The following is a 14,578-nucleotide window of genomic DNA, read 5'->3' on the forward strand; positions in this document are numbered from 1 at the left end:
GAGAACGTTGTCAGCTTGACTGCAGAACTGAGCGGCCCCTGACACGCAGGGTCTCCTTCCCTACAAGGAGTGCCCAGACCCTGCCCCACGTCCCAAAGATGATGTAAACTCAGGCTGGTGGCCCGGTAGTGTTTGCGCCCTGGGCGCCCCTCTCTTCTTTGAGGCTCTTCTTGCCGTAAAGCAGCTTGGCAGATCTCATCTCAGGCAAGACTAAACACCCTCCAACCCGCACATCCAGCCCTGGGCCTCTGGTAGCAACCCCCGCTCAGGAGCTGCAGGACCTGGGACAACCTCCGTGTGACCCGCCGCTGCAGCCAAAAATCGGCCCCGCCCATTCAGTCCCTAAATCCCGCCTCCGCGCCCTTGGGGCCCAACCCCTGCCGCCACGGCCCCGCCCCTGCGCTCCCGCATTCCATCGCCACCCCCACGCGCTAGCACCGCCCCCGCGCAGCAGGGCCCCGCCTCTCACACTACCCGGCTCTGCGCTCCACCCCCTCGCGTCTTGGCCCCTCCCCCCGCGCCGTGGCTCCGCCCCCCGCACCCCAGGGCCCCGCCCCAGCGCTCTCGGGTTCCGCTCTCCCGGGCTCTGGTCTGGCGCTCGGGCCCCGCCCCCACGTTCCCTCCGGAGTCCCGGGAGGAGTTGCCGCGCGGGGGGAGGCGTGGCCGTGGTGCCGGCGGAGGCGCGGGCGGCGCGGCCAGGACTTTGGCTTTGACACGCACGGTGAGCTGGAGCTGTGGCTCTGGTGCTGGGCACCGACGCGGTCCTGGCGGATCCCGCGTCCGAGTCGGGCGCAGGACTTTTCGCTTCGATCAACGCAACTGCGGCGACGCCGCAAGTCCTGGTGCAGCCTCAAGACTTGGTGCAGCCAAGGCGGCCGGATTTCGCCGCCGCTGCCGCCTCCGCGCAGCCCTGCAGCTCTTGCCGGCTCTGGGAAAGGGACTCTGAGAGTTTCTCCCGCAGAAAGAGCCGGGACGCGCGGCCCGAGGCGGCCCAGCTACTGACCCACACACGCGCGAGCACCAGGATTGGAGGCAGGGGGCCCGCGCAGTCCTGGGTTGGGCTCAGGCTTCGGAGCCGCAGGTGGAAGGACGCCCCGGGGGAGCAGCAGAGAGGTGGGGCGCGGGGACCGGCGGCGGGTCTGGTGGGGGTCGATAAACCCCTTCTCTGTACCTGCGCTAGTAAGGACGGGATTCCCAAGTTGCAGGTGGTGCTGAGTGTCAGGAGGAGGGGTGGGCGTGGGAGATGCGCCCTCCCTTCTGCCCGGGCCCAGGTGGGGGGCAACCAAGGGGGATGGCCTCATCGCTGTGAGAGGTGAGAGAGGCAGGGACCAGAGATGTGGGCTGCTGAGGATAGGTCTCTTTCAAAGAGAAGCGGCTCGTAGCCTTTTTGGAGCCCAATGTGACAAAAATCGGACTTCTCCAGGGGAAAATCCATTTGGGCCAGCCTCGTCGTGTGTGGTTTAGGAGTTCACGGATAGCTATCAGACTGGGGACTCCTGGTTAAAACTCCTGCTCTAGATAGGGAGTGCTAATGCAAACTGATTAACTGATTCAATCGATTTGTGTGTTTATTAATTTGTTTTCCAGGTGGCCAGGTGAAAGGTACTTTTGGACACCCTGGACATGGAGATTTAGTGTTTGTCTTTGGTAACCGTTTCATTCCCTGCATCCTGAACCTTCATTCCTTCTGGGCCAAGAAGGCCTATTGGGCTTCCTCCCTAGCCAGACTTCCGCGGTGGTGAGGCCTTCCCGGGCTACTGAGCCTGGCCGGCATGGGGAGCACGCTGGGCTGCCACCGCTCCATACCGCGGGACCCCTCGGACCTGTCCCATAGCCGCAAGTTCAGCGCGGCCTGCAACTTCAGCAACATCCTGGTGAATCAGGAGCGGCTCAACATCAACACAGCCACAGAGGAGGAGCTGATGACCCTGCCTGGTGTGACCCGTGCGGTGGCACGCAGCATCGTGGAGTACCGCGAGTACATCGGGGGCTTCAAAAAGGTGGAGGACCTGGCGCTGGTCAGCGGCGTGGGTGCCACCAAACTGGAGCAGGTCAAGTTTGAGATCTGCGTGAGCAGCAAGGGCAGCTCCGCGCAGCACTCTCCCAGCTCCCTGCGGCGGGACCTGCTGGCGGAGCAGCAGCCTCACCACCTTGCCACCTCCGTGCCCCTCACCCCGCGTGTCAACATCAACACGGCCACCCCGGCTCAGCTCATGAGCATCCGAGGCCTCACGGAGAAGATGGCTGTCAGCATCGTGGACTACCGCCGCGAGCACGGGCCCTTCCGCAGCGTCGAGGACCTGGTGAGGATGGGCGGTATCAATGCCGCCTTCCTCGACAGGATCCGACACCAGGTGTTTGCAGAGAGGTCCAGGCCCCCATCTACCCACACCAACGGAGGCCTGACCTTCACCGCCAAGCCTCACCCCAGCCCTACCTCGCTGAGCCTGCAGAGTGAGGACCTGGACCTGCCGCCAGGGGGGCCCACCCAGATCATCTCCACGCGCCCCTCCGTGGAGGCCTTTGGAGGCACAAGGGATGGGCGGCCAGTGCTGAGGCTGGCCACCTGGAACCTGCAGGGCTGCTCAGTGGAGAAGGCCAACAACCCCGGGGTGCGAGAAGTGGTGTGCATGACACTCCTGGAAAACAGGTGAGGACGGGAACCACCGGGGGTGTTGGGTGTGAAGGCAGTTCTTGCATGGCCTCATCTGTGCATGCAAATGAGCGGACTTTTTTGGGGGTAGGGAGAGGGCAAGATTATTTAATCAGTGTTCTTGAGGCCCCAGCCAATATTGTCACCTGTGGCTGAGCACTCCTGCTCTAGAATTTTCTGAATACAGCCATTTGGGCTTGTGGCCCATATCTTGAACATGGTGTATCTGTGATCAGTTCATAATTTTGGGGTAAGTGGAGATTATGTTGGTGTTACTGCTTTGGATAATGTTGTTTGACTCAGAAGACTGTGGGGTTTACACCAGATCAGGCACTCAGAGGCCTCGGAACAATTGCACAGTTTTGCATACGAGAAAGAGCTAGTTGTATTTTTTTTTTTTTTTAATGAGTGGGAAAGTCACATTTGTTTCACCAAATATGCCTATTTGTGTGCACAAAATCATCTCAAAGGCCAGGTATTTGCAAACACATACACTATGTATATTCACCAAAATGCTGTGAATGAATCACTCCTCATTCTTTTTCCTTATTTAGCCTGAAGCTGGTGTTCAGGCCCACAATTGCAGCCCCAAATGTATGTAACCTCTCTTGTCCTGTAGCCAGGAAAGGTCAGGCTGACATGTGGTGAATATTGGCCAGATTTTCCCATTCAAACCACAGGGGAAGAGACTTGTAGGAAGGGCTCTTATTCCAGTGTGTTTACATCATTCACAACACTGCTCTCTGTAGGAACTTCCGTCAAACCCCCCATAAAACGAAGCAATATGATTGTAGCAGTAAGTCCTGCTGTTAGTAAAATAGTGTAATGTATCATGGAATCAGCTTTAGGAAGGCAAGAAATATTTTTAATGGCCTCCTCTCCGTCAGAAGTCCTCCGATCCTGATCTTGAGGGATTGTGCCCTGCCACCCGCCGGGGACGTGTAGTGTGTTTGTGGCCTCCAGCTGCTTTCCTTGGCCCTGGCTTCTCAGTGAGCCTGGTGGGGCAGCAGTTCAGTGACACGAAGTGAGTTCTCAGCGGGCATTCGCGGTGCATCTTGGCAGAGCATCAGGATACATGCGGGAGGAGAAAACCAGGTCACACCGTTTCCCTGGCACTGTCCCCGTGGCACACTGTCACCACAGGGCCGAGGGATCATGCAGCAGGTCAGAGAACTGGACCGGGAGCGCTCCCGAGCACTCCTCCTGCGCGGCCGCGTCCTCTGTTTTGCACTGTAACTCACTCCTTCTGCAAAATCGTCTTGTACACAGGTGAGAACTAGACTCCGCGCTGGGCGATATTTATCAGGGACGGCTTGATAATTGCTCTCTTCATCCGTAGCTACATAGGTGCGTGTATGGGAAAGGCGAGGGGAGGGAGAGGGACGCATGGCTGTTTAATTCCTATCCTGAATTTTCTTAAGGCTCCAATTGGGGGGTGAAGGGGGATGAATCAGGATCCGAAGTTGCCCGAGGGGGAATGACAGACTGGGCTGCTCTTGCCCATTTACTATGACAGTGAGTTTTCAAGTGTGGTGTCTGGACCAGCATCAGCGTCAGCTACTGACTCAGAAACCCTGGGTTTCTGTGTTTTCACACACCCGCCGGGTGGTTCCAATACACACTGAAGTTTGAGCCCCGTTGTTCTATGTGTTGGGCAATCAGCTGTCCCTGTGGTTTGCTCCATAAAGCACCTCCTACTGTTCTGGCTTCTCTGACCAGGTCCATGAATCCATGCAGACCTTTCCAGGTACTCTGTTTTCTTTGGTTGTTCTGAACATCCCTGTAGTTGTTCAACCTCACGATGCTCTTTCTGGCCAGAGTTTGAGGGACTTACTCCGCTTCTAGAACAGATGAATTCGACGGGTAGGAAATGGGAGAGAGAGCAGGGGCCAGTTGGCTTCAGCGTGGGCTCTACTCTGCAGTTCGTAGACTTGGGTCAGCCCAGGGCACTGAGGGCAGCACTAGCAACTCTTTTCCATCATGGGGTTAGGATTTGTCCTGGTATTTCTTCTTTAGATTTCCTGGAGGGATGGTGATTTGTTGAAGTCATTTAACTGCTGTCCTCAGGCAAGAGTGCTAGAAGAACTTACCCAGACCTGGTAGGATGGAGAAGGAAACACGTATAAGTAACCAGGAAGGTGACCTATGCCCCATCACGCTTCTCACACTTGGCCACCTCTGTTGTCCTGTGGCTTGGTGGTTTCTTTTGTCTGTTCACAATGTGTTTCGAGTGTTCTGGGCACTCCTAGCATCTTATTAGTGTCCAGTCAACATACAGTAATAGGCTTAGGGCTTAATCCCCTGTAGAGCTGGAGTGGATCCATTTGTCTATGTGACTGTCCTAGGACACCCAAAGGTGGCTGGCTGTTCCAGAGTGGGTCACATGTCCTCGGAGCACAGTGCACATTCCCCAAGAGCTGTGTGTTCATCCTGATTCACAAAAATCTCTCACATTCCAGTTGATCCCTTTATTAGTAAGAGGAGATACATGTAGTTTGAGCAAGAATGGATGCTGGTAATTTTCTAGGTCGTTCTTATTTTCGAACATGTGTATATATAATACAAGTCTTCTTCATATTTTCTGATACTTCTATATTCATTTGGTTTCTCCATTAACCCGGGAAGTAGGTAATGCTTGTTTTTATTAATGATTCTCCATCTCTGGGTGAGGAAACTAAAACTAAAGAAGTTAAATGACTTGCCTCCGTCCCATAGCTTATTAGTGACTCAACAGGGACTAGGACCCAGACCCTCTCACTTCAGTCCTGTGCTCTTTGCAGGCATGCTATGTTTTATACACACACTACCTTTACCCTACCTCATGTTCGGGCAGCCCACCCTCTGCCCAATCAAGGGCACTTGCCAATTCGTGTGCTAGTCACATTTAAGAAAAGAAATCCATTGTAAAGGCATTAAAAAAAAAACACAACACAACAACCTGTAGCTCCACCTTTTCTGTATAAAATTGTGAAATTCCTTAAACTTTCCAAGTCTCAGTTTTTCCATCTGTTAAATGTAACTAATCAAAGAAAAAAAAATCCTTGAAAAATGAAAGAAGGGGGGGGAAAGAAATACTTCTTTTGTAAAGGGAATAGCTGGCTCTTCATTTTCCTTTCTGTGGGTTTGCTTTAGTAGGTCTGTTTTCTTTGACTAAAGGGTGTCGGGGTGGGACCCTCAGGGTTAGAGCCCTTCCTTGCCCTGAGAGGCCGCTGCTGGGTGGGCGAGCACGTGTGAGCTACAAGAAACCGCGTTTTGCACGAAGACTGAGGTAGGACAGCAGAAAACTAGCTAATCATACAATCCCCAGGAGCCTTCAGGGACATCACCCTGTGGCACAGAGCTGACGGGTTTCATCAGATTCCTTTGCCAAATCTCAGTCTTAGGCAATGTTTCTCCTCGTTCAGTGTTTATGAGGCAAAACAAAAAGAGGAATGCTTCTGCTAAACATCCTTGCAAACTTTGGTGACAGCCCACATATGGAATGAAGATTAATTTTTAATTTTTGCTTTTTGCTGAGTAGCTGTTCTATTTTGAAAAGTCCCTTTGGGAAGCATAAGCCCTGGAGGAGCTGGCTTTGACAATCTCCATAAATAAATAAATAAATAAATAAATAAATAAATAGTAAGTTAGTTTACTATCCCACTTGCACATTTCCCCGTGGCCTCCATCAGAAGCGAACCTTTCAAAGTCTTCAGCCTTATAATGATCTAAATCTGTTTTCTTGCTGCATGTCTGTCTGCAGTATCAAAGCATAAGGTGAATTAGTACCGATTGTGAGAAATGGGATTTTAGTCGATCAGACTTGATTAGTCCTATCAATGTAGACACAAGCCACTTTGTCGTTTGATTCATTCATTGAAAACTATGTACGGAGTAGCTGCTGTGTACATGAAATGCTAAATGCAGGAGTTAGCTTAGCCTGTTATTTAGCTTGAGTTAAGTAAATGTGAATCAGCTTGGGTGGCTCAGCCTCAGAATAGTCTGAGAAACCCAGATTTTTGGGGGGGAAGTCACTGAGTGTGATTGATTTCTGGTTGTATTTTTCCCATCCGAATAATGAGCTTATCCTGGGAGATTGAACGGTGGGTAGACACAGCCAGACATAACATCTAAGGCAAAATGCCCAGCAATCCTCTTAAAGCAGAAATTATGAAAACTGTTTTGACTGTGGAAACTGAGGCTCAGGCGATGTAATAGCATCTGTGTGGCCTTCAGAAGTGTAGATTGGGTCAGGATTTGAAGCCAGGCTTTGTCTGATTTTAGGGCGGGGAGTGGAAGTGTCTCTTCCCAAACACCGTGTCCTTTGACTGACCCTTGGCCCACCTGCTCCTTCCTCCGTGCCTTGGGTCTTCGGCTAGCCAGGCATCAGGGCTTCACCTAGACTCCTAGGGCTCAGGCAGGCCCCGGGAGGCCTCTGCTCCCTTCCTGTTTTTGTTCCTCTGAAGGACAGGGCTTATGGCCAGAGGTAGAGCCATCCAGAGGGCGCCAGGGCCTCTCCACCCAGCCCCTCAAATGTGAGTCTGTGACCTTGGCTCACCTCCAAGGTAGAGTTCCGGTTTTGTGAGCCAAGGAGTGCTGGGTGGTTTCCAGAGGGAAAGGTGGTCGGTCGTAAGACTGCTGTGGATTAATAAGAGGAGATAGTGTGACTGAAGGGAAGTCCTGCTATGTGCACGAGGCAGGCTTTATTTCACCAAAGGGAGAGATATTAGTTTGCCTTACAAGATGGGCCCATTTGGGATCTGATTTCGGAGGTTGGATAGTATGGCTTCTCCCAGGGGATATTCATTCTTCTATTATTTATTCCTTCCACAGATATTTTTTGAGCTCTCACTAGGTACCAGGTTCCGCGTCAGACTCCTAATAACAAGACACAGTCCCTGCTCTCATGTTAGGTGGGGAGATGGAAAAGTCAATACATAATAGATAATTATAGATAGCGGTGAGTGCTGAAGAGGATGGAGGCTAGTTGAAGAGAAGCCCGCTGAGGTGGGTGGGGGTCAAGGAAGGCCTCAGCTAAAGCTGATGGATGAGAAGGGCCCACGCATGGAAAGCTGGGGGAAAGAGTACTCACTAGAGGAACCAGCAAGTGCAAAGGCCCTGAGAAGGCTTGTTCTAGACAGAAAGCCAGAGTTCTGGGAGTGGTGGGCGGTGGGGAGGTGAGGGGGATGGGTGAAGGGGGAGGCAGGGCCAGATGGGTGGAGCCTCTAGGCCTCTTATTTTGGCAGGAGGAGGCCACAGAGGATCAGAAGCAAAGGTTAATGACTTACCTGTTACCAGGCTGTTCTAGCTGCTGGGGTGGGGGGAGGCACGTGAAGCAGGTCCTGGAAGTTGGGTAGAGGGTACAGTTTGAGAAAGTCGAGTTGCAGAGTCAAGGCTACAGAGGATAGTGATGGGGAGAAGAGGGAGTGGGTGGTGATGAGAGCATCCTTTAGTGGCAAAGACTAGAAAGCCACGTCTGTGTTCAGGATGTTGGAGGGATTAACCATGTGGATTCCTAGAAGGCAGGCTCAGAGGTAGTTAAGGAACCCCAGACTGGCCTGCATGCCTCTGCGTTGTGTTGACATGATGCAGCTTGCCGGCCTCACCCCTCCCCTCTATTCTTGCCTCACTCTGGACAGGTCCACAGCAGCTCCTGTTGGACAGGGAGCGTCTCGGTCCACGGTGGGTGGAGGAAGAGGCCTTGGGGTCTGTCCTCCGTGCAAATCAGGTGTCTGATGGGGCCACTTTCTTTTTAGTATCAATTATATATGTAACAAGGGCATATTTGGGGGGGGGGTTAGGGTAACTATTTCTATTAAAAGACATTTAAATGAATTTAATTCAACATTGAATGAGCACTCCCTCCTTGTCCCCTCCCCCCGGTGAGGTTGGGGACACAGGGAGAGCCCACCCTATGGTCAGGGAGCTCCCAGTCTGACAAAGGGGACACATCCGCTGGTACTTACCAGCGTGCCACGGGCTGTGAGGGAGGAGGGGAAGTTTAAGCACACGGGATCTGGTACCTGTCTGCTGGGCTCTGGAGGTGTGTGAAGTCCTCATACAGGGGAAGGATGTGGGGCTAGGACCAAGTTGGGTGGATGGGAGGGAGCTAGTGTGGAGAGGAGATGGGGTCTGAGCAGAAGCATATGGTGGCCATCAGGGTGAAAGTCAGCAGCCCCCCTGCAGTTCCTGACACTTAGGGGTCCAGGCTGGCTCGCTGCCCAGGCTTAGAATCTGAGATCTTCAGGCAGGGAGCACAGCAGGGTTCCACGAACAGTGCCTCACAGTAAAGAATCATATTGAGGTAGGTGTTATTTGCAGTGTGTTATTTTTATCTCAAAATTACCCTACTTTATACAAGATTTGATCTCAGAATTCCTTCGTAACGATCTCTGCCAATAACAAAATGCTGCATTTCACTAAAATTTGATGTGCTCGTCATAGACACCCTGTTGGACATTTAATATTTCTATTAAAAGACATTTAAATGTCTTTTAATAGAAATACACTCTGAGTGTAGCAATGTGCAGTTGAGTGGAAATGCCACACCAGTGACTGCTGGCATCCAAACATCCAGCAGATGCCACAGAAACGCCCCACTCCACCTCCAGGCATGTGGTCCAGATCTTTAGACACCCTGGAAGCTTCCTGACCTGGCTGCTTGTGACTGTGCAGGCGTGGTCTAGACAGAGCAGCTCCTACTGCAGTATTTTGATCGACAGCTGCCAAACAGCTGGAGAGGAACCCTGGGGACATATGCTCAGAGTAGATGTTTCATCATAAAGAAAAGTCTTGAATTCTTCTACCGAAATGCTGGATAAAGATGCCCTGGGTTTTCTTTCCTGAGCACAGCTCCCTACCTTTGTTGCTTTGAACATTTGTTTCCAACAGTCCTGTTTCCTGTGAATTCTATTTTGGTTCAGCCATTAACCTGATTAAGCTGTTAAGCTAGGCCTTCCATTGTTTTATCTAGAGGCCGCTGCAGCCTCCTGGAACACAGTGCCGAGGCCGGGAGAGTGGTGTTCACGTTGCCACATTTAAGGCTGCGTGCATTGGGAGGGCGGTTTTATCGTGTTCCAGGGACCCGAATCCTGTTTGCTCACCCAAATGTTAGTAGGTGACATCCGTACTTTGTCTTTCTTAGCTTGTGCTAAAAGCAGTGTCTTTTAAAGCAGGAGGTCTCGGATGGATTGTTGTTTTTTAGAAGACTGATCCGATACCCCGTTAAAAACAAAAAACAAAAAAAACTTGTTCAGAATGTATTTTCGATAAGCAAATGTAGTCTGAGTTAAAATCTTTTGCAGTCTTCATTTTCTTAAATGGTGAAAAAGCAAACATTTTGGTGGCCTCGAAGTGCCAATGATCGGCATTAGGCCGTGGACTCATCTGGCCTTCCTGGCTCGGTGGGCAGCCTCTGCTGTTCAGGCTGCTATGTTGCTTTACTGGTCAGGTCTTTACAAAGTAGTTCCCACTCGTTTCTAAGTTGAGGACTCATTAAAAAAAAAAAAAACAGCAACATCCTCCCACCACCCAATGGTGGTTGTACTTTCAGTGTCCTCGTGGAGGGAGTAATTGTACTAAGAACAGGAACAATGATAATTAACACGGATCATTCCCGTGGCTGAGGTCCAGGGTCCAGTAGCTTCCCAAGTGGATATCGCCAAGTAGCCCTCTTGTACAGATACAGAGAGATGGCTCGGAGAAGCTGAGTAATTTTCCCCGAAAGTCACATAGCTTTTAAGTGGCGGAGCTTGGACTATAACCCGAGCAATTAGACCCCAAAGTTTGATGATAAAAACTACTCTGAGCTCACTAATGCTTTTGCATGTACTTGTATTTCTGCATTGCCCTAGCCTGCATACCTGCATACGAGACTCGATGTGCCCTCACCAACCTGGTTTGGGTTCCCTTGGTCATGAGCTTTCATAAGTATGTTGATCTGTGATGATATCTGCGTGTGTCGCCCGTTCTTGTTTCTTCAGAGTGGAGCAAGGATATTTGCAAAGCGATCTGAGTGCAGGATATTGTATTTTTATGACTTTTCAGTCTTTGACAATTGTCCCGCCCACAACTATTATGACAATGGTTTCTTTAAACAAGTTGCTTTTATAGAAGCTTCCCAAGCACTTGTCTTAGTTTTCTTAGAAACCACTTCTCTTTCTGCTCACTATTTCATCTGTTGATGTCACATTTTAGGAGACCACAGTCACATGTGCTGCTGACATAAACAAACCTGGGGACAGATACAGCTGAGCCCCGGGGAGCACATGACACACAGTTGATCTGGCCGGGAGTGCTGGGTGTGCCGTGGGCATCCATCCCTCAGAGTGTTTTCCGAAGGGACAGAGGATAGTCTGCTGGGTCCCCAAAGTAGAGGTCGGTTAGGAGAACATCTATGGTGTTTTGAAAAATGCTGGTACCTGGGCCCCTGGGCCTACGTGATATTATTTCTGGAGTCTGAAGACAGTATTTGCCGTATATGTATATTGCAGATCTCTGGCAGTAAGGGCAGGATGGACTGACCCACGATTATTTTCTCTAGAAGATTGACTCAAACTTTGTAACTAGTTCGGTCAGGGGCTCATTGTCCCCCCACCCCCCACCAAATCTCTTGCAACTTTTAGAAACAGAAGAGGTGAAGAAGTAATGATCTTTTTTTCCTTTCTTTTCTTTTTTTGACTTAAGACCTGGATTAGTCAGCATTTTCTTCGGTGGCATGGATGGGTTGCTTATGACATCCATGAGTAACAGTAAGCTGGGAGCGATTTAAGCGAATGGACTGGACTGGATAAAGTACCTCCCCAAATGTGTAACTCTGTACTTTCTTTGTAACTGTTCTGAACTTAATTTCAGGTTTGATTTTTGTTGATGTTAAATACATGTACATACACGTGAAACTCAAGAGACCGTTGTGTTGCTCTACACATGTGCTGAACCCGGTTAAATGCCAGGCAAGACTGTTTGGGGTTGGTCTGTGGTCTTCAATTATGTTACTGTTAATGCTTAACACATTTCTAATAAAAATGCAAGCAATTGTTAAATATTGCTAGAGTTTCAATTTAGAAATAGAAGTTGGCTTCTATCTTTTAAACTTTGGGGTAAATTTAATTGAAGAGCTTCTGAGGTTCTCAGATGGTTGTTAAAAATGTTACCATTTGCAACCATTTATCAGATCTGTGAATATCAGGCATTTCTTGTCACTGATCTACCAAAGCAAGGTATAGAAATAAACTAGATGATGGCAGCTCCCCTCTACTTACAAGATGGGAGTTGGATGGGAACCCCAGGCTGATTAATAAAACCAAAACATCTTGGGGAAAGAAAGAAATGAATGGGATGGAGAGTGAGAGATGACTGCAAGATTACCTATAACCCCTGATTTCAAATGCAGTGCTTTCATTCATCAAACAGCCGAATGAACTGCATTCAGTTAAAAAAAAAACAAACGATATTTTTATTGATGGATTGTATTGGTAAAGGTTATATTTTTAAATGTATACATTTCTTCTAAATCACAAGAGTCTCTTCCAATCCTGAGGCTTTTTCAAGAGAGGGAAAATGATCCCTATTTCTGCCCAGTATGTATTCGTTTGCTAAGGCTCTCTTAACAAAGTAGACAGGCTGGGTGGGCTAAACAACAGAAGTTTATTTTCTCACACATCCGGAGGCTGTAGGTCCAAAATCAAGGTGTTGACAGGGTTTTTGTTTGTTTGTTAGTTTTGTTTTTCTGAGAACTTCCTCCTTGACTTATAGACGATCGTATTCTTAGTGTGTCTCAAATGGTCATCCCCATACCCGTGTGTGTTCAAATTTCCTCTTTTTCTTCTTCTTCTTCTTTTTTTAAGTAGGCTCCACACCGAGGAGCCTAATGTGGGTCTCGAACTCATGACCATGAGATCAAGACCTGAGCCGAGATCCAGAGTCGGACACTTAACCGACTGAGCCAGCCAGGCGCCCCAACCAAATTTCTTCTTCCTGTAAGGACACCAGTCATATTGGATTGGGGCCACTCTAATGGGCTTGTTTTACCTTCATTACTTCTTTAGAGACCCTGTCTCCAAATACAGTCACATATTGGGGGTTAGGACTTCAGCTTTGGGGGACACAATTCAGCCCATTACCGAATGACACAAGAAAAATCGCCCAGGGATTTCTTCTTGGCTCTTTGTGAGGAGTCTGCGTCTCTGGGTTTTTCCTGGAGAGATGATAATTCAAGGTACTTGCCTGACAGTTTAAATGCTAGAGAACACTGTATGAGAGTCCTGGAGTGACAGTCTTCTGGACAAGAGGGATGGCTTTCTTGCCAGCCACAGTTGGCATGGACCAGCTCTTGGGGGCTGGGTCCTCAAACTTCTCTCTTTGCAGCTTGTCAATCCTTGGTTTTCTTCTGAAATGCAGCATTGACCTGAAACCTTTTACCCACCCTGCCAAGACAGCATCTCCACTTTGCCGAGTTCTTTGCTTGCCCTTGGCGAGAAGTGATGGTGACACTAGAGTGTGTCTGCCCTTTCAAATTTAGTGCCCTTTAGAAGTGCTGGGGAAAGGGGAGATTCAGAGGGACCGCCATGAAGTCCACTGAAGTTCAGCTGTCCTTGGTGTGTATTGTTAAGCACTGCAGCTGTGGGCTCCCCTATTGGCATGTGTTCCCCTCCAAAGGAGACAGTCCGTTGTCATGGCCTGTATGATGCCGTCTGCACCCCTAGACTGTAGTACAGCCCACTCTCAGCACTGCAACACTGGGGGATTTGTGGAAAGGAGAAACCACCACTGACATTTATTGACTATTTACTTTACCCCAAGTACTGTGGCTAAGCCTTTTATCTTCACACCATCCCAGTGAGGTAGGTAAAGTATCCCACCTTGTACATAAGGAAACTTATCTTAAAGAATTTGAGTAAACTTGTTCAAGGTCACATGGTTGGTGCATGTGGAACAAAACTTCAAAGCCAGGAAGAATTACTCGGAGCCCAAAGCCTTTTATACTCAAAGGCAGAGAATCCATAAACTTGGAGATTTCCTAGACTTTTTATATCTGGAAAGCTTAATTGCGAGGTACTCATGGAGTGGGTCCCAGCTAATACTGGAGAAATCATCCTATTCTGTCATCTGGTGAAGATAGGAACGTGGGGCTTTTGGGGTGTTGGATTTTTTAAAAATTTGTGATATAATTTACATACCATACAATTCACCCTTCTAAAGTGCACAATTCAGTGGGTTTTGGTACATTCACAAAGTTGGGCAACCCTCACCACTATGCTAGAACATTTTCATCTCCCCAAAACGAAACTCTATACACATTGGCAATCACCCCCCCCCCCCCACCAGCGCCTGGCAACCACCAAGCTACTTTCTGTCTCTATGGATTTGTGTATTCTGGACACTTCATATAAATGGGATAATATAATATGTGGCCTTTTATGTCTGGCTTCTTTTACTCAGCGTGTTTCGAGGTTCATCCATGCTGTGGTATGTATATTTCTTTTTTTTTCATGGCTGAATACTATTCCATGATACGGGTATGCCACATTTTCTTTATTCGGTTGTCAGCTGATGGACAGTTGGGTGGTGTCGCCTTTGTGGCCATTAGGAATAATGCTGCTCTGAACGTTCATGTGCACGTTTTTGTGTGGATGTATGTTTTATCAACCTTGGGTATATCCGTCTGAGTGGAGTTGCTGAGTCACATGGTGATTCTATGTTTAACATTTTGAGGAACTGCTACACTGTTTTCCAAAATGGCCACACCATTTTATATTCCCCTGAGCAATCCATGAGGTCTCCTATTTCTCCACGTCCTCCCTAACACTTGTCATTCCCTTTTTTTCCTCTCTCTTTTTTTTTCTTGTTTCGATTATAGCCATACTGGTGGACGTGAAGTGGTATCTCATTAAGGATTTGAGCTGCGTTTCCCTAATGACTAATGAGGATGTCAGGCGTCTTCTCATG

The 14,578-nt window shown here is 49.2% G+C and overlaps 1 protein-coding gene across 4 annotated transcripts in view; it reads left to right on the forward strand.

Annotated features, from left to right (window-relative positions):
* Positions 1-627: 627 nt before the first annotated feature.
* Positions 628-14,578, forward strand: part of EEPD1 (endonuclease/exonuclease/phosphatase family domain containing 1) — a 107,608-nt gene continuing 93,657 nt past the window's right edge. For 2 of the 4 annotated variants that reach the window (XR_008956379.1, XR_008956380.1), the window contains exons 1-2: positions 657-1,113; positions 1,588-2,650. Coding sequence is in view for 2 of the 4 variants with exons in the window: in XM_048213026.2 (XP_048068983.1) it covers positions 1,773-2,650 (878 nt within the window). In the remaining 2 variants the exon portion in view is untranslated. Of the gene's footprint in view, positions 1,114-1,587; positions 2,651-14,578 lie in introns of all 4 variants that reach the window. The other 2 variants (XM_048213026.2, XM_057304362.1) reach the window with 2 other exon arrangements.

Source organism: Ursus arctos, unplaced genomic scaffold (genome assembly GCF_023065955.2).
Source record: "Ursus arctos isolate Adak ecotype North America unplaced genomic scaffold, UrsArc2.0 scaffold_3, whole genome shotgun sequence".
NCBI lineage: Eukaryota > Metazoa > Chordata > Mammalia > Carnivora > Ursidae > Ursus > Ursus arctos.